Source organism: Pyricularia pennisetigena, assembly GCF_004337985.1.
Source record: "Pyricularia pennisetigena strain Br36 chromosome Unknown Pyricularia_pennisetigena_Br36_Scf_10, whole genome shotgun sequence".
NCBI classification, from domain to species: Eukaryota; Fungi; Ascomycota; class Sordariomycetes; order Magnaporthales; family Pyriculariaceae; genus Pyricularia; species Pyricularia pennisetigena.
The window spans coordinates 1,369,142-1,388,430 of NW_021940922.1; the positions used below are offsets into that span (position 1 = coordinate 1,369,142).

General features: G+C 41.3%; 3 protein-coding genes across 3 annotated transcripts; all 3 read right to left on the minus strand.

Moving 5' to 3' along the window:
* Positions 1-9,068: 9,068 nt before the first annotated feature.
* PpBr36_10652 (uncharacterized protein) lies at positions 9,069-12,730 on the minus strand (the record flags this gene model as incomplete). The annotated part of the gene is made up of 5 exons (XM_029897762.1): positions 9,069-9,819; positions 9,891-9,918; positions 10,074-10,245; positions 11,667-12,286; positions 12,337-12,730. 5 exons carry the CDS (start codon positions 12,728-12,730, stop codon positions 9,609-9,611), a joined length of 1,425 nt encoding a protein of 474 aa, XP_029744028.1. The 3' UTR covers positions 9,069-9,608.
* A 596-nt stretch (positions 12,731-13,326) lies between these two features.
* On the minus strand, positions 13,327-13,711 carry PpBr36_10653 (uncharacterized protein; the record flags this gene model as incomplete). The annotated part of the gene is made up of 2 exons (XM_029897763.1): positions 13,327-13,385; positions 13,480-13,711. 2 exons carry the CDS (start codon positions 13,709-13,711, stop codon positions 13,327-13,329), a joined length of 291 nt encoding a protein of 96 aa, XP_029744029.1.
* Positions 13,712-16,510: 2,799 nt separating this feature from the next.
* PpBr36_10654 (uncharacterized protein) lies at positions 16,511-17,985 on the minus strand (the record flags this gene model as incomplete). The annotated part of the gene is made up of 2 exons (XM_029897764.1): positions 16,511-17,836; positions 17,899-17,985. Coding segments are annotated over 2 exons (1,413 nt in total), but the record flags the coding sequence as incomplete, so codon positions are not given.
* Positions 17,986-19,289: the final 1,304 nt, after the last annotated feature.

A 19,289-nucleotide genomic window follows, 5' to 3' on the forward strand; every position in this document is an offset into this window, starting at 1 on the left:
CCGATTGGTATATTATTTTTTAGAACTTTTTATGTAAATTGAGGAAAGGTTTAAGGTTTCGTAAATTGAGGAGAGGTTTAAGGTTTTTTGCCTGCAGTCGAACGGGGAATTTGGGCGCGAGGAGCCATTTTAACTAAATTAATTGAAAATAGCCTGGCGATAAATCTTTTAATAAAAATAAGAATGGTAACGAAAAATGGTTACAGGTGATGCGAATGGTGGATAACGAAAAATAAAAACGGAAAAAAATTGGTGCGGATAAGTGGTCGGGTTAAAAGCCGAATTTTTTTTGGCAATTGCGAAAAAGTGAATAAAGGCGGGGTATTATTTGATCTAAACCTAATTAGGTTTAGTGTGGAAAAATTTTCACAACGGCGCTAAGCCTAATTGGGTAAGGTATAAACAAATTGAATATGGGGTAACCAAATTGGGAATCCAAACGCAAAACTTTTTTGTTTTATCAAATTTATTAAATTTATTAAAATAACAAAAATTTGAATTTTAACCAGAATTTTCAATTTCAAATTTTAATCATAATCTTGCTACATTTGGAACAATTAATTATTTTTGAATATTGTTATTATTTGCACATATGGGTAAGCATTTTCATTTTAAAAAATGTGTTTCAGTTCTAATTTGAAAATTAACAATTTTTAGCCCGGAAACGCAAAAACGACGAAGAAATAGGATAGAAAGCCAACAAGTCGCGCGATCGCAACAAAAGGCTGAAAACGCAAGCAGAGAATGGCGACGAATTTGAACTAATAGTGGACCGCGCACGCAAGCGTTTCAACACCGCATTATTTCGTCAAAAGTCCAAACTGCGGAACGAATACAAATACTTTGCGTCTACTAAATTCGTACGAAAGCGAATGGAAAATGAGCTTAAAGCTGATTTTATTACCAAAAAGTGAGTAACCATTATATATAACCTTTTTCAATACCAAAATAACGTGGTAATTATTAAATATAACCATCCAGGAAATTTTAAGGCCAGTATTGGAAAAACCTGCAATCCAAATTCGGCTTGAAATCCCGCACCCCTGCCCCAATCGACGACGAAAATTGGGAAAATGTGGAGGATTTGGATGATTTAAAGGATGTTTTTAAAACGTTTTTTCAAATTCCCATTAAAAAGGCCGAACTTAAAATGCAAAAATGGGAAAAAAATGGTTACTGCATTGCTATATAAACAATACACCTACCAAGGTAAAGCGAATTAATTTGTCCGCCAGATTTTCCACAGGTTTGGAAAAAGTATTTCACTTGAAAATCTTTTCAAATTTGGTTATATAATGCGCCAAATCCGCCACAAAACCGCGCATTTTGGTGAAACGGCCAATTCAAATTAAGCCAAAATAGCTGAATTGGTAAATTACAAATGGTTATATAAAATGGTTATTTAAATATACGGTTAACAATTTTAAATATTGCGTGGTTTATTTTACCATATAATATATCGATGCTGGTATTCCCTGGCAGCCCATTTGGCCATTAAAATGCATTATTGGGCGAAAAATACTGCGGTTTATAATTTTAATATAAGCCAAATGTACCAGTTGTTTAAAGTTAAAATAAAGGAAATTTTACACATTTTAATTTTCCGAAATAAAATAACTGTTAATTATTTTATAGGGCGACTTATTTTACGCCTATAGAGTCCTTCACTTTGGTTAAAACAATTTTTTTCCGCGTTTTTATTTGTTTTGGCGTACCTAAACTTTTAATTATAAATTATAATTATATTAAAATTACCACCCTATTCCGCGTTTAAAAATTGTATAAAATCTTTAATCGCAAAGCACCTGTCCAACGTATTTGGGCTAAACAGGCCCCCTATAAAATTTATGCAAATGTGTTAAACAAATCCATTGGCACCATTTGCCGAATGGTAGTTTAGGAAAATGTGGATGGATGGGTTACGCTCCCATTTACTGCGAATAATTCGGTTAGGGTGCCTAATTACCCAAAAACAGCTAAACGTCAGGTAAAAGGGTTACAGGTGCTGGTTATAAAGCCAGTTTACAGTGAAGTGCCTAAGGAGTTTAAGGGGGATTCTTTGCCTGCTATTAAATTTAAATACGCGGAATAATGTCGAGTTTTAGTTATATATTTTACTGTGGTTTAAGCAGTTAAAAATTTTAATTGCGTAGATTTTATTTATTAGCGTAAAAATTTCCAGTTAAATAAAAACAAAATTTAAAAAATATGTCCAAACGGTTAATTGAATTTTATATTCTAATATTTTAAAAAGAAATTTTATAATCCATTGCTTTAATATTGACCGAACCAATTATATATTTTTCGTCGATATTGCAACCCGTTTTGCATAGATGGCAGCAAAGTTTGAAGCAGTAAATAATTGTACCAAAAACATTTCCGCCGCTTTTTGCAATGCTATTAAAGCCTTTTTTTGTATTTGCAATGTAATATATGGCGCAATTGTGGACATTATATCTTTAACCAAACGCTGAAAAGCGATTTTGGGGATTAAAAGGTCTGTACGGGATTGCAGTCGGCGGATTTCTTTTAACGCAATTACTATAAACAGTTATTAAAATGTAATTATCCAATATAACCAATCATATTTTTTACTCCCAGGTTTAAACCGTTTTGCACAATTATTCCTCTATTGTCCATTATTTTGTACCCGTGTGTTAAATTTTCCGGTATTTCGATTTAGTGGTTTGCCCCCAATTGTTTTTTTTCGGTTTTTTTAGTTTTCCCTCGTTTTATGTGTAAATTATCCTTTAAGTGAATAATAGGTGAGGGTGTTTTTGGAATTCCCCGTGATCGTAAGGGTAATTCGGGGTTTATTTGTTTAAAGAATGTAAAGGTACGGAATGGGCGCGACTTAAATTAACCGGAGATTTACAAATTGTTAATTTAAATATCCGATAATTAAAGAAAAATGCTTACTTATTATATGGCAGTATTTGGTCTAATTTGGGAGAATTAGGAGCTTGTCGACGTTTTTTTTTTTGTTTTTGCCATATTTGTGTAGGTAAAACCTGGCGACAAATAATAATGCAAAAAAAGAAAAAAAAACAATTGAGCTGTACAAATTTTTGATCTTAAAAAATTTTCAATACAAAATTTAACCGATGTTTCCCCGTTATCGATTATTTGAAGTTCCACTGTTTAATTAAGCGGACAAATCAAATATAATCACATTTTTTCCTAAATTTCAAAATAATAACGAAAAAAGAATTTCCTTTTTTTTAAATCTTTAACCACATTATCGTAGTAGACACCGCATCGCCACCTCCGGAAACTTCAGTCGAAAAACTGGTGTTTCCGGATATTAAAATTGTTAACGAATTTCGTAATAATTTTTCTAATACATGTATACCCGTCCCACGTTCACCTGGCGTTAATTCGCACGATTATAATTTCCCTTTAAAATTAAATTAGGAGGTTAAAGCCGAATTGATTGCGGTATTTGCAAATAACCAAAACACAGGTTGCAACGATCCTGTTTTATACGGCGGGAAAAAGGATGCGTATTATATATACATATTTAAATTATAAAATAATTTTCTCGATTTGTTCGTTTTTTAATTTTGGTTTCGACGTTGGCAACCGACAAACAATAAAGTCGATTTAACCGTCAAAGGGTTTTAGAAACTTAAATTGGCGGAAATCTGGTAATATTACCATCAGGGCTTTTTTTCGAAAAAACGGCGAACCATGTTTAATTTGCAAAAAATGTTTGCAAATATTAAAACATCCCCAATTTTGTGAACAAAACCAGCATAATGGAACCAGCACCCTTACACGGTATCGGAATATAATTATTTATGTTTAAAACGAGTTCGGATTATAAAACGATTTACCTAACCCCAGTTCAATTCCTACGGATTTTTATGTGGTAAATTTTTTCCATTTATTAACGAAATGTAACCATCCATATAACCATTTATATAACCATCCATATAACCATTTTATATTATGATTTATATATTTGCAAAAATTAATAAGTAATTACATTTTTTAAGCGAAAAAGATCCACAAATATACGAAAGACGAAGTCGAGGAATTATACGTCCGACTTTGCATTTTATTGCGAAAAGGATTTAATATTATATAAAATTCGGAATTTAAAATGTTTGTACAAGCCCGAAACGATCGATGGAGGGTTTTATCGCCACAAACCTTCGCCAAAAAATGCAAAAATATATCCGAAAATATTATTACCCAAAATTTAATAAATATCCCCAAAGGAGGCAAACTTTTTTTGGTCGTGGACGGATAGATAAACCCCGGTTTAAAACACGTTTTTTGGGGTATTGTGGCCGCTTATATCGACAATAGTTGGGTACTTCGGTATATTATTTTAAATCTTATTGCGACTAACGCTAGCAAAACGAGGGAAAAACTGGTAAAACTTACCGTTTAAACTATTTTTAAACACAAATTGGAAGGTAGAATATTGGTTATTATAGCTGATAATGCTTCCAATTTCCGAACCGGGGACGTTGCTGCGGAAATTCGAAAAAAATATTCCCCAACCACAAATGCAATTAAATATTTTACAAATCCTTTATATGGTTTACGCTTTACAACTAGTAAAAGGGGTTATATGATAAAATCTTTATATTCCCAAAGCAGATTTCCGCGCATTTTTGGTTAGTTCTAACGAGGAGGAATATTTGGCGATTAATAATCTGGAGGAATTTAAAATATGGGATATATCCCCAAAACATATTATCGCCCAAATAAATGTTTAATTTCATTGAAAAATTTGAAATATAATTATTTAATATATTATTTTTTATATTAATTACGTTATTTGGCGTTTTACTGCACCAAAGCCCCAATCGTACCGAATCCTTTTGCAATTCGCAACAAACTATTGGCGAATCTGGCGTTAAAGGACCCCGTTTTTTAATTAAAAATATATAGACGAATTGGAGTTTAACCATTTCGGCTATTGCGCGTACGTTTCAACTGCGTAAAACCATCGAGTTACTTATTACATAGTACCTTATATTAACAAAGGGCCAGGATGACCGGGCGAATTCGATTTTATCCAAACTTCGAATATTTGCAAAAAGTTGGACGATTTTTAAATATCTTTTGGTAACGATTAAAGCTATCGCGGTTTTTACCAATGTTTTTGGCGCCAATAAAATGGAAACAATTGCGTACGTTTTATTTGGGCTGGGAATTATTGGAATTGCTTTTACCAATTTCGAACGAAAACTTTAGGGAAAAGCCCAAAAGTATCCACAAACGGGATGGTATACCAATTTGAAAAACGCAGTTCGGATTGCACGAGCAAAATTGGACAAATATATCGATTTAATTTAACGTTAAAAAATTGAAAAAATGTATTTTGTAACGGCTATTTTAATCCCACTTACGCGAACGGATTTTAAAAAAAAATAGGCTCCGATATTACGCGGAGCATACTAACCAAAAAGTGGAAAATTTGATTAGCCGAGGCATTAATTATTTAGCCGAATTATATTCGCAAAAGCGAAATCCAAATTTCCACCCCAAACAAAATCAATTCACCCGGGAACGGATCCAATTTTGTTTACTTTATAGCGGAAACCGAGTCCAAAAAAACGCAAACATGTTCCCAACCAAAGTTTAAATCCAATAACCAGCCCATATTTTATCGATCGTTTTGTTAAAAAAATTATCCGGTTAGAAATTAAAGTATTTTTTATTTAAGGTTCGTTATTTTTAAATTATGGATGGTTATACGGATGGTTATACGGATGGTTATATTGGTATGTATATTAATCCTCGATTATTTACCGCAATTATGGAAGACGATAATAACATTTTCAACTGGTGGGTTACCCATAAAACCAAATTCCCGGAATTCGCCCAAATCGCCCGCGATATTTTAGCTATTTCTGCTGCTTCCACTTTTATTAAGCGGTTATGGTTATAATTAAGCAATTCGATTGCCTTTAACCAATTTTCGTTAACCTTATCGGCAATTCGGGACCGTGCTGTTATTTACGCCTCGATTAAAGAAAAATCATTTTCTTTAATCGGTATTGAAACTTCTATCGTATATAAAGAATTTATATCCCCGGAAGACGAAAAAGCTGAAAACGACCGTTTTAAGGAATTTGTTGGGTTCGTGTACAATTTGGGGGAATTAAGCGAAAATTCAAATTCCGATAACGATAATCCTATTCAGGTAGCGGTCGCTAATACCCCAATCCGGGGAAATATTAACCGCATACCCCCATTACCCGTTTCTAGTCAAAAAGGGTTTTAACTTAACAAACTGTTAATAGAAACCCCATTTAGGGCAGTGAAACGGGTACGGGGTAATATCGTGTATGGGCGTAATTCGAGAAACTCCCAATTGTAAAATAAAGGTTTAATATATTTATTTTCCTTTTTATATTTTATTTGCAATCGTAGATTTATATGATATTTGATCTATAATCGTGATTTTATATTATATTTGATGTATTATCGTCATTTTATATTATATTTTATTCATTATCGTCATTTTATGTTATGGTTTATTTGTAATCGTGAATAAATATTATATTTTATTCTCAATTGTAAATTATATTTTATTTGTAATTGTGATTTTACCTATAATTCGAAAAAAAATCATAAGTATAAATATCGAAAATTTGTAATTTTACGGGTTCTCCCACGGGGGCCCGCGGGTTGCCAAGAAAATCCGTGTACGGTTTTGGGCCGGGCCGGGCCCCCCCACAAAAATTCAACCCACCCACGGGTTGGCCGCCCCACCGATTTGGGCTGCCACGGGCCCCCGTGGGGAGGTTTTGGAATGCCTTACTTAAACGCGTCACAACTGCAATGGTAGGGCTCAGCACCCACCGACTTTCCTTTTTGAGCAACCATCCATAACCGCTGAAGGATCGCTGAGACAAACACGCTTCGTCAACTGTCATAAATTTGTGAAAATTAATAAATAATTTATACATTTCCTTAATTACCCAAGCTAATTTCCTTCTAACCACCGGAATATTACCTCGGCCATCCGGGTCGGATAATCGTAATTACTGCACATTAAAGTCAACTTATTACCGGGGTTTACGAACAGCCCGCCGAGCAAACATAGGCATTAATGGACCTGGTTAGTCCACGGAATATGCATCCGGCCCGGATATAAATATATATTTTAAATGTGTAAAAACAAAGATTTCGGAATTGCAATCAACCTACAAACACCCCGTTTAGTTTATAGTAACGGTACCCCCTTTGGCCAACCTGCGACGGTTTGTAACAAACGGGTCCATTAATTAAAAAGCAAATGATTTTCGTAAACAAACGCACAAAATAAAGGCCTGGGCCAATATATGTAACGAACCAATAAACCTGGGTATGGTTAACGTTTTTGCCCGACTGTATTGGATCGACTGGCACGTGCGCCTTACCGCCAGCGATAGCTTACCGTTGCAAATATTCCTAACAACCTGGACAACGTCCGGGTAAAATCCCTTTTGCTTTACAATCTTTGGTCACCCTAACAGATTATAAAATGGTATTTTATTTAACGGTATAAATTTGGGAATATGCTCGAACACCTATATAACGGCATCCATCCCAATAGGCTCTATTTCCGATAAATTCTAATATTGCACAATTCCCAAATGCCCCATACATTAATATACACGTTGAAAAAAGTCGGAAATATTCCTCAAATATATAATAAACTGCCAATAATTCGCCTAATATAAAGGCGACCCGGTGAAAACATGGACAGGCTGCGATATTTAAAAGGTTTTAAACCAGTTAATGCCCTTTTATTTTCCTTTTTTCCAATAATAAAATTGCGCGTTTTGCAATAATAGCCGAAATAGGGTAATGCGGGACGGTCCAGGAAACTCGACAATAAAATCTAAGCTTTTTTTTTTGTGCTTAAATAAAACCGCACCTTATTTATATTTCCATTATAGGCGTATATAGGGTAAAATGCTGAAGCAAACATAGCAGCGTATGCTGCCTTGGGCATCCGGTCAAATTGGCTATTCGGTTAAAAAAGTAATTTGGACAATTTTTGTCCTTATTCCACATTGCTAACTATTTTTCCACTTGGTTCTTTTGTAATATTAAGGATGTAAATCGGGGAAAAAACAATAGCAGAAAACGTTTTGTAACAAATTCGTTTTTATCATTTACCAGCAAAAACTAAAGCAGGAATTTAATGTGGCGGCCAACCTTTTGAATAAAGCGCAACGGAAGTTTTTCTGCGTTAAAAACTGGAAAGAATCGAAAATCCGCCCATCGCCCGGGACTTTATTAACTTTATAGTCTTTTTTTATCTTGGACGAGACAAAACGGCCGACAGCAGAAAAGGCGTTGCGACACCCTTTTCTAGCTTAAGTTTGGACGAAAAGGTTTGGAATTCTGCTTTGGGTTAATGTGATCTCTGCCCGTCACCTTTATATGCCGATTTCGAAAGTGCTGAAATAAATCGTAAAGCTATAAAGAACTTTTGCCTGGCTCTTTATTATGTAAATAGCCCCGAGAACAAGGGCCACGTCCCAGTTTCAACAGAGGTGGCAAGACGGAAAACCCAAAACACAGCTTTTGGCAAAGCAGACCCGGCGATTGGGCGATAGGCAGCAAACTGTAGGGTTCAGCATCGCACGGTGACAACAGGGCTATTGGGGCGGGCACCCGACGAAGTTGAAGGTTATTAGAGACGATAGGATATTGTTTGAGTTTATCCCTTTATAAAGTTGATATTTTCCTTCCGGTCTCCGGTTAAAATTGCTCATCAATATTATCTCAACATGACATCCTGGACGGCATTATACAGCGTGAGTAAAGTTTTTGTGACTTGGGAAGGTGGCTCATGATGGCTTCATTGTAAGCAGGGCATATTGGCGAACTACCAAACGATGGTAGTGATTCGATAACGTAAAACTTTTAACACGTCACTATAGTACACATGCGCCCATGGGCACTGCTCCGGTACAAGCCGAAATCATGGCATCAAACGCGAGATTCAGTGTGTCGTCATAATCAACCCTAAACTGCAAAATTGCGCGGCAAAATGAAACGTTATCAGGCTCAACCAGATAAAACCAGTCCGACAATGACAAAATTGACATTGTCTCCGAATCCGCGTATTTTGCTATGGTGGGCAAAAGCTGGGCTCCATCAAAATGGTCGACGGATCTGCTCAAAAAAAGTCTTAATATCGAATGGCTATTATGTATCATTGCCGTCATAAATGGCGAGCGTCCGTTGGCTGCAAGGTAGCCTAAATTGGCCCCTTGTTCGAGTAAGATTCTCGCACAGTCGATATTTTGCGAAATGGCTGCTAAATGCAATACCGTTAAGCCCTCGGGATTGGGCGCATCAATATCAGCGCCAAATTCAAAAAGTAAACTAACCATCCCGGGCAAACTGTTCAAACATGCCGAGGTAAGGGGGCTACTTCGCAATAAACCTTCTGGTATCTTTGGATCAGGGCATGCCCCAGCCTTAATGACAATGCGAAGGGCTTCGACATTATAGCTATCGACTGCATGCAGGATTGTAGTACGGCCAGTGATGTCCATCGAATTTGCGTCGGAGCCGAAAGTTATCAAACGCCTTATTTGATCCAGTTGGGTTCGAGCTGTGGCCCAGTCGAGCGCGGTGCGGCCTTATGCATCTATATCGAAGACCGCGCTTGGGTGCTCGTCAAATTCGCTTTCAAGTGACCTCGATAACAGATCCAGGACGATGCGGTGAATCTGAGCAAAGTCTTGCTTTTCCAACCAATCTCTGTCTTGAAGTTTAACGCAACAAAGCGCCTGCTCGTGGGATTTGGTGTACATCTTGCGGAGTTTGAAATAGCTCACAATTTCGTACGACCTATTGCGATATTCCATCTGCGATTAGCCTTGTTCATGCAAGGTGGAGGAAAAAGTTGCATTCTGACTTACTCATTGTCCACGTAGGCCCCTTGATTGACTAAAAATCGAACAATCTAATAATTGTGCATTCCACTGTGGCCACCATATAGCGCCCACTTAAAATAATGTTAGCCACTTATCATATCACCATATTATGGCTTTTAATGGAGAAAAAAGCGTGGGTGTAACTTACTTCTAACAAACTAAACCCACGAGAATGGCTCTCGTCCCTTAGGGATGCAAGACCTAGAGAAAACAAGCGCTGCAGACCCCCAATGTCTCCTTTGACACAAAACTGAATTGATTCGGCGGTATCCGAAATCTTTCTTGGCAGTACAAGTTGAAATTGAGGCCGTGGAAAACTCGGCTGCTTCGATGCCAGAGCCTGGCAAACGGGAATTAGGTTACATTTATTCGCTTTGCACACGTCGCAAGTCCCGCCCGTGATGGTGACCAAGTGAAACAAAGTGTCTTGTGACAGTTTTGAAAGCTCCTCTGGGCTAAAACTAGCCCAGAGATATGCGCGACGTTGGAGAACGCAGTCTCGGAATGCCCGGCCGAACTTTGCCATTTGTTGTGCACGTGGATCTTTCTTGAAAATGTTGCAAAGTTGTTCAATCTCTTTGTTTGTCGATCGTTCATAATTTCTGAATGTGGCAAGGCCGCTGCTGCCGAAAGGCATGAACGGCAAAAAATCCTTAATCATGAGAAGCCTGCGTGTCTGTGTCAACCAAAACCTAAAAAAGTCCGGTGTTCGTTGTGAAGGAAGATGTGGAGATATTCGATCAATGATGGCTTTTGGTACCAAGGGGTCCGGAGCCTTCTCATCCAATTTGAGCATACTCCTGGCTTCGGCATTGATAAGTTCCACGCCGTGGGTCCTCAGAATGAGGCCCACTAGCTTGCTAAACGCAGACTTCTCCTCCCAATCTTTCGCAAGGTTTAGAATCTCGCAAATTTGCTTTGTACGATCCCCATGCTCATCGAAAGCTTCTGGAAAAGCAGGTGCGCTTCTTGCGAAAGTAAGTATGTGGCGCTTGAGGCGCTCGGCCCCTCCAGGGCCAAGTAACTGTTTTGCCAAGATTCTAGGTGACGGGGCATGCTTATCCTTCCGCTTTGGTAGCGGTCCAGCCAACGCGATACCATCGTCTTCCTCTTCTGGGCTGCAGCTAGATGACGCATGCTCGCTTGCAACGCGCTTTGAGAAAGGTCGGTCGATGTTTATTCGTCTGTCAATTTTGGATTCATTTGACAAACTTATCAAATCGATGTCTTTTTTGCAAACGAGGCTGTCAAAATAAGCAGTTGACTGCATGAAACATTGTTCGTCGCCTCTTTTTACTTGACTAGATTGCTTGGTCGAAACAATGGGTTGAAGAGCGCTCGTCATCTGGTGAAGAGGAGATTCGACAGCTTGACCGGTATCTTCAGACTTGCGACCGTTGTCTGACTGCAACAAGGGTAGATTGCACGTGGCCAGGATCCCAGGGTGCTTACCCTGCATAGTCGCGACAGTCGGCTCGAGGAAAGATGAGGGCTGCAAAGAATCCCCGACTGCAGTAGTAGTTTTGTGGCGGAGCGGTTGTGGTTTTGTTGCTGTGTTTTCCGTGCTTCTCCAAGATTCCAACAGTTGTCGCAGGAAAAACAAGCGAACGGAGATCTCGTCTCTTACAGACTGGTCTTTTTTAAAATAGCATCGCACAGCCTCGACGCAGCGAAAAGCACAGGTGTTACCGGCATAATTCCCAAGCTGTTGTAGTTAGCAACCTGTTTAATCAAATCTCCAGAATAGGCTAACTTGCTCACCTTGCACCTGTCCTCTGCAAGGCTAATACCTAGCGCTTTCTCATATTCAACTCTTGAACTTCGGTGCATCTCTTCAGTCATCCCCCAAGATGTGAATTTCTTGTTCTCCATATCGACAATTGCAACCACAAAGTGATTCTTTTCGCTTTCCACCCTTGTAAGCTGATCGACTTCGTTGACATGATAGGGAATGACACAGCCGGCACATGTCTCTTTCAATTTGTGAATTCTTCGGGGAGGAATGCCAATGGCATATGGAGCCGGTAGAACTTTACATAAAAGCTCGTTCAGAATCCCTGCAGTCACAGGCTGCCCGGGTCGAAATTGGTCTAGCTTCTTCTCAGGCCATATGTTCATGCCGAATTGAACCAAGTTCTCAAGGTCGTCTGAGTCGGACTCAGAAAGATTTGGCAAAGCGGCTTGAGCGCTTGGATATTCCAGAGGCAGCGACTCAATGTTGATTGGTGGTGATACGACCTGCTCCATTTCGATGCTGGAATTATCCTGGTCCCATTCCTGGTACTGCCCCTCAGTTAGGGGTGTGTGATGACAGCTTTCGTCATTTTCAGCTGTTTGAGCTGGGGTATCGACCATGATGGCATCGAAATCGAAGGGTAATACTATGACTTTATCAGTTCTCATGTCTGCTTGATGGTATGTGCTTACTCACATTGCTTTTGCTGAGGCTTATCAATCGCAAAGAGGCATCCCATATCTTCGTCTTGTCTACTTAGCATAGAAGTGGCTGTAGTGACGAAAACATCGATACTATTCGAAACATCAGACCAGAATGGCGCTTCGAGATGGGCCTCACTGCTGAACCCGTACTGCTTGATCGATCGTTCGATCGTCCGCGTTAACTGCTCAACAAATTCTCTAAGCTGTTTTGGCACCGCCTCGAATTGTTCTTTCGTCTTTTGATCATTCCTGTGAGTTCTTGCATTGTCGCGATTGTTCTTTAGGCTTGAGAGAAACTCCAACACTCCGGGAGGTGCGCCGGCCAAATCTTCCTCGTAAACAACATAAAAGCCTCCGCTCACTAATTCGGGTGGTGGTGGCGTCATCGTGTTTGCAAAGCGACAAATCGGTCAGGGGATGCAAACTTGAAGTTACGGTAACAATTGAAATGTGAAGATGCTTAGGTAGCTAGATATCCTTGGATCCTTATAAATAAAGAATGCCTAAAATGACAGCGGCTAATTTTTCTGGCACATCCCCGCAGCCTCCCAATGTAACGGTGCACGGGCCCCTTGTTGACCATGGTCAACAAGTGACCCGTGCACCGTTGATTACCACATCCTGTTACGTTGTTAGCCCATTTTGCGCAGAATTTATTGGATTGACGATACGAAGTGACGCACACGAACGTACACGTGCAGTCTGCATGAGTGGTAGGAGAGCCATGTATTCAGGTAGGGTGCGCTATCTAGGCTAACGAGCGTGGCAGCGCTTTTATGGTGTGCACAGCGCTGACTAAGCTCATCTGGTCATGTGATGCCAAGATCTATCTACTGCAACACGAAGAATTTATTTCAACTGGGCACATAGAATTTCTAGACAGAATTGAATACTTATATCATGCATGCATGGCGACGAGATTGATTCTTAAAAAAACACTTAATTGAGCGAATAACTAGCCAGAATGCTAGTAGAAACCTCATTAATAGTCTTCGAGTTTGTAAACCTCGTATAAAGGCTCCTCGTAAGGATGGGCACTAGCTATGTGAGTATAACCTGTCCGGTAGAAATGTAACTTGCGAACGGCATACTTACATCTTCAGCGCTTTAACGGCTGCTTTAATGATTTATTCACCAATACACACCGTTTCGACCCTTGCCTCTTCCACGTTCTCAAGGTTTCCCACTCGGCCGATGTGAGGGTTGGCGGCGTCACCGGGTCGGAATTGGCCTGTCCCAACGACCGTAAAACAGCACTCGGAATATTCTTTGTATTTCCCTGCTCCTGCCTGAAATATAGCCTGCTTGCACGCATCGACCGAGCACAACGGAGCGCGGAAAACGAGCCTGAAACGCGTAGTTGCCATGTTGAAGCCTGCACAAAAACTGAAGGAAACTGGTCGATATTAGGGATTAGCGCTTCGGCTATTGACTATTCAAAGTAGGAACTAACCTGATGTTTTCGATTTTTCTTTGGCAAGCGACTATGTTAACTGTTTTTTTTTTTCTTCTTCCTTTAACTGTTATGGCACAACCACCTTGAGCCGAAGTCATTGATGCGCGGGTTTTGATTAGCCAGGTGGTTCGCGTGCACGGATGAAACACGAGAGTGGTGATTGAGGGTTAGAAAGGGCAATCAATCCCGCAATCAACTGAATTTGAAATCAATCGACGGAACCGGAAGTTAGGGTTAGGTTGTGGTCAAATCGGAATGTTATATTAGAAGGTCTTACGACACAGTTAAAAATACCCAAAATTCGGCAGAGGATTATGGGGTCAGAATTGATTACGACATTTCGAGCGTGGCTTATAGCGGATTGGAACACTTCTGGAAGCCGAAAGATGCAGGGTGATTTAGGCCTTGGAACGAGGATTCCATTGGCATGCCTCCTGGGCTGTCGGTGTTGTTGCAAAACGCCCCTGTCGCAAATTGTCACGACCCACTCCTGGAAATCCTTGTTTTGCTGCACGGAATGCGCCTCCGATGGCTCCTTCTATCTTATAAGTCATCTGCCCATGTTCTAATTGACATTGTCCCGAATTGGGTGCGCTTCAAAAAAGCCGGTGAGTAAACTAAAGAACAACAGTGAGGGCAGGGGTGGGCATACACTCGTTCGGGCGACTTCTTGCCAAGCGAGACATGCCAGTTGTGGTGCATCGAAAGGAAGTTGTTTTTAACGCATTAGGCACAAGCCCAATACAGACTTTTCGTTCTAGCATGCTAAATGCCACGACCAGAAGCCCGAAAATTACATAATGGGGAAGACTGGTCACTGTCACGTATTTCAGCCCCGCCAGGTTTTTGCAGAGCCGTTGGAGATTGCACTCGGCCAAGCCCGTTATGAACCCCGCACCTTCCCCATATCACCCTTTGCAGCCTGGAAGGTACTGCGATCAATCGCTAACGCGCTTATCTGCCGGTATTTCTGCCCGCCACTCCTTTGCCGCCGTTGCCGGTTCGCTTCACGGCATCTGTCCGCATTGCCACGGAACAGTGGGTGCCATATTAAATCGCTCCAGGAACGAGTTTGGGTTTCACTTTCAGTCGTTGGAGCTTTGTTTCCGACGCGAAACAGACGACGGCTGTACAGAAGCATGGGTCAAACAGAGCCTGGCCGACCGGAAAATTTGGTGTCATCTTGCGGCCAAGTTGCAAAAAGCGATGGGATTTAAGTCTTTTGTGGGGCAGAAGGCGGTTATATTGGCTAGCACTGAAAGCGACGGTAGAAGGTATGGAGGCCGATCGAGAAGAGGGGTTGACGATGCGAGCACAATGCTTTGCTCCATATGCAGTCGTATATGGATGGATCATGGGAGGGTTTTGTAATGTCGCAACATGTCACATGGACTCCGGCGATTGACATCAGTCTGTCTAAAATAGTGTCCACAATCACAGCGTTGCAAAAGCACTTTAATGAGTTAGAATTTTATAACTCTGACCTGAAGCCTTTCCGGTATTTAATCCAGTTTTTGTCTAGGATATCGCTAGGCAAGAGGCGCACCATATTAGGCCCGATAGTTGGGTGAGACCGTTTTCCTCGATATAGGGTAAAAACGTGGGTCGGTCAGTTTTGACTTCAACTCTCATGGTTTTAAAAGGTGAACACTGGCATATCGCGGAATGGAGCTGCTGATCAAGAACTCATATCGATAGAGACCCAGTAGAGTTCCGAATACTTGTAATCGTATTCGGCATATTCGCGTCGTTAAGGGTCATCGTTCCGCAATACCAGCTGGCCAGCAACATATTAAAACTTTTGACAGTGACGTATCCTATCACTGCCTAGGTATACTATTGAAACCAAAAAAAATTCACGGTCAAAATTACGTGATTACGATCCGAGGCACATCGCAAGCGTGAACGAGAAATGATGTCGAGGTGTAACAGTTTTAGCCCTCATCAGGACGTTCGTAGCCAGGCCGTAATCCAGAAGCGCACATAGATCCGTTACGACGATTTGGTGACCCGATTCGAGCCAGCTTGAAAGGTACTCCTTACGCGCCTTTTCGAACTCGTTGGCATCGGCATGACCTTTTGGCATGTTTCTGTAACCCAAAACAGGTTTTAATGAAACACAGATAACAGAAGAAAACAGAAAAACAGGGGGAAAGGTAATGATGGTCCAAAGCTTTTTCTTCGTCGAGAGGTGTTAGCAGAGGGGATATGGAGTTCTACTTTCACACTGAAGCAAATCTACTTAACGGCGTCGGACTCCTGGTGACCTAATCTAGGCCGCCAGCGCTGTTACTTGGAACTGGTATTGTTTCAAAATCCGGGTTGTGGGAGTTTGTGGTGCGCCTGGTTGCCTCGTTTTTTCTACGAACTGCAGTGCAGATGTTTGGCGAACCATTTGCGGCTCAATGCCTTAGAATGAAGCGGCTTTTCCATTAACAAATCGTGCACATGAATAGTGGTGGACTAGTGAATATAAACAGCCATTAACTTGACGCAGCCGGATAAAGGAGCAAGCCTACCTGGCCACCGTATGCAAAAGGTCAAGCATCCAAGCCTCACTGTCCCACGCTTATGTAGACTTCGTCGAATATGATGCGCTTGATTCGATGGGCTTATGCGCCCTTCGTTTCTGCGTTATACGGCGAAACAGCATGATCTGGAGTGTCATAACTGTGGCTGATTGATTGACTAACTGCTTAATCCTTCTAAGCTACCTAACATGGAAAAGTCGATGAAACCAGTCGCGCAATTGAACATCCACCCATCGTACAAGTACCCGCAATGATGCAAGTAGCTTGTATATTTCCTTCAACGACCTGGTGTTTCCAAGGTCGATTGGGCCATACATTTGGTAGTTGTCTCCCTCGTCGCAAAAAAAATAAGCTTCCCAAAAATGGCCGGTGATGAGGACAATGGGTAAAGCCTTGACCATGGGCGGCGCTACATGATCCTCGGGCTTGTGGCATGAATCGGTGCAGAGGCTCGGCAACTGGGACCATCTGTAGAGCAATGAAGCACTCCAGTTCCCGAGCTGGAGTCTTCCCTGGTTCGACAAAGTTTGTGATACTTTGGTTTCGATACTGATGCCGATAGGCTGTTCCAAAAAATCGTCCACAGAGGTGTGATTGACCATTCTGGTGTGCTTTCGAATTGCATGCCCCAATTCAATGTCTGAATCATCAATGATGAGGAGATAGTCCACCATTTTGCTGCCATTCGAGGCATCGTCCGCCGCAATCCCGCTTCGCCATTCAAGCTGGATGCCTGCTGTTGTGGCCCCTACCGCTGTAATGCCGCTATATGGGGCCGCTGCACGCCTCAAGATTCGTGCATGAACATCAGAGTTCCAGGTAGCTTCATGGCTAAGGTACCTCGCACACCTCTCCGCAGTTTTTTGTATGGCTTGCAAGTCGTCCAGTTCAATCGCCGCGTCCAGTTTTTTCTTGTCATCCTGCTGCTCAAAATCAGGATCTGGGATAAATCTGTCATCTAAAGTGTTCCTAATCAAAGTTTGGATTTGCTTTTTTGCGCCGAGAGGATAGATTGGTGTAGTATTATCATGGATGTCCACAATGTTTTCGTAAAGGCTCAGCATGTCGGGAGGAAGTGGTGTTTCCGGTTGATTGCCCAAAGACGCGTTGGCGTTGAAAACTTTTCCGAAAAACCTATCTGCTGTTTTCTTCGGAGACCGGAGCCGCCTGGAAGTTGAGGCATTGGATTGCGATGTAGGTGGAAACGATGACGACTGTGCGCTCTGGAGAGACTGGTTTGATAGAGATGCTGCTCCATCTGTGCGCTGACGTTTAGAGGGCGATTCCGATCGTGAGGTTCCCGGCGGTGTCGGCATGTCGGAGTCGAAAGCGCGCTTCTTGGCGTTGGGAGATGGATTGTACTTGATGTCGAGGCCGGTGCTGTCGAGCCAAGTGTGGATTTTGTCGCGCAGGGATGAGAAGCGCAGGTCTGGAAGTGAGGGTTGTCGCTGCATCGCGAAATCGATGTGGGATGGAAGGAGGGCAATTGAGGTGCGTTTGTCGGACTAGGCTTCCATTGCCGCAAGTCGTGAATGGAGAGGGTGCTTTGTTGATGCTGCATGCTGACGTGGCGGCAGAATTGCAGTCGCCGAGTAACGGTAGAAGTGGGGCCGTCTAATTGGCTGCCAGGTAGGGCGGCCGCGCACAGGCCCAAAGCTGGGTTTTCAGAACCCCGGCTTTTACCTTGTTCTTATTAGCCGAGGTACAAGAAATGCAGGAGAGCAAATGGAAAGACTAAAGAGAAGGGGCGTTGGAACCAGACGCAGAAAGAGAAGATGGAAGAAAAAGACTGGGACGGAAAATTTGGGCAGCTGGTTGCAACTTGTTTTATTTACCTGTCTTCCAGTGCTTTCCAGTAGCATACGGATTCGTGCAAAATTGATGTCAGCAGGTAAAAAGAGGGAAACACAACAAAACAAGGATCACTACGGATCCTCAAAGACTGGCTGATCGGCCAAAACTCGCTTAGTTGGGGTTGGTTCCGGGATCAGATCCCGGCTATGAAAATGCGCGTTTTCTAACTAAATATGAAGGTGGATCCCACCTGATTAATCACGGGATCACCAAAGTCCCCCTCCTCAGTGTCTGAGGACCCCAAAGAGCACGGAGGACAGTGATACTTAAATGATAAAACTCAACGAAAAAAAAAAGAAAAAAAAAACCCCGAAAACATAAAATAAGGAAATAAAAGGAATAAAATCCTTTATTAAAGTGGAGTTCCCAAGTCAAAATGTTAACGTACCAAGGGTGATTTTGGTGTCGTCACTCAGAACCCAATAACTCAATAACCTCCTCCTCACTTCCCTCTCCCTCCTCCAATTATTAATGTTTTTTCGTTTTTATAATTATAAATTTCCTCGTCTTTATTTCCACGGATCAGGAAGGTCTTCGCCAAATCCATCTTCCTTAACCACCTCCAATTTTCTCCTTCTGCTTTCTTCAACAATTGTTTAACCCACACCAGTTTCTCGGCCGACTAATTTTTTTCCTTTCTCAATTCTTTAATATAATTGGTAATGGTGTTCAAATTTCCTCCTGTATTTTTGTAACCTCTTTCAGTTTTGTTTAGGTAAATTTTATTGGCGCCCACGTCGAGTGACATTTCTTTCGGGTTTTTGCTGTAGGGTGTAAACGGGGTGGAGGATGAAACTTCAACCGATTTCTATTTAACTGGCGTTGCGGCTGATTTGTTGGCGATAAGTTTAAATGTGTTTGTTTTCCTGAATTTGTTGGGAGGGTTTTCTGATAAAATGTTTGATGTTTTTTTTTTTTTACCCTTTTCCTATTCCTTATTCCCATTCCAGTATTTTCGGAATAAAGTGCGGATTATATTTGAAAACAGTTTCACTGTCAGATCCTCCAATTCCTTATTTATGTTTATTGTTTCCCAATCGCGTTCGAGTTTTTTAACTATGTCCGGGCTGCCGAATCTGTTGCTATAACGTCGGGTACCCCCTG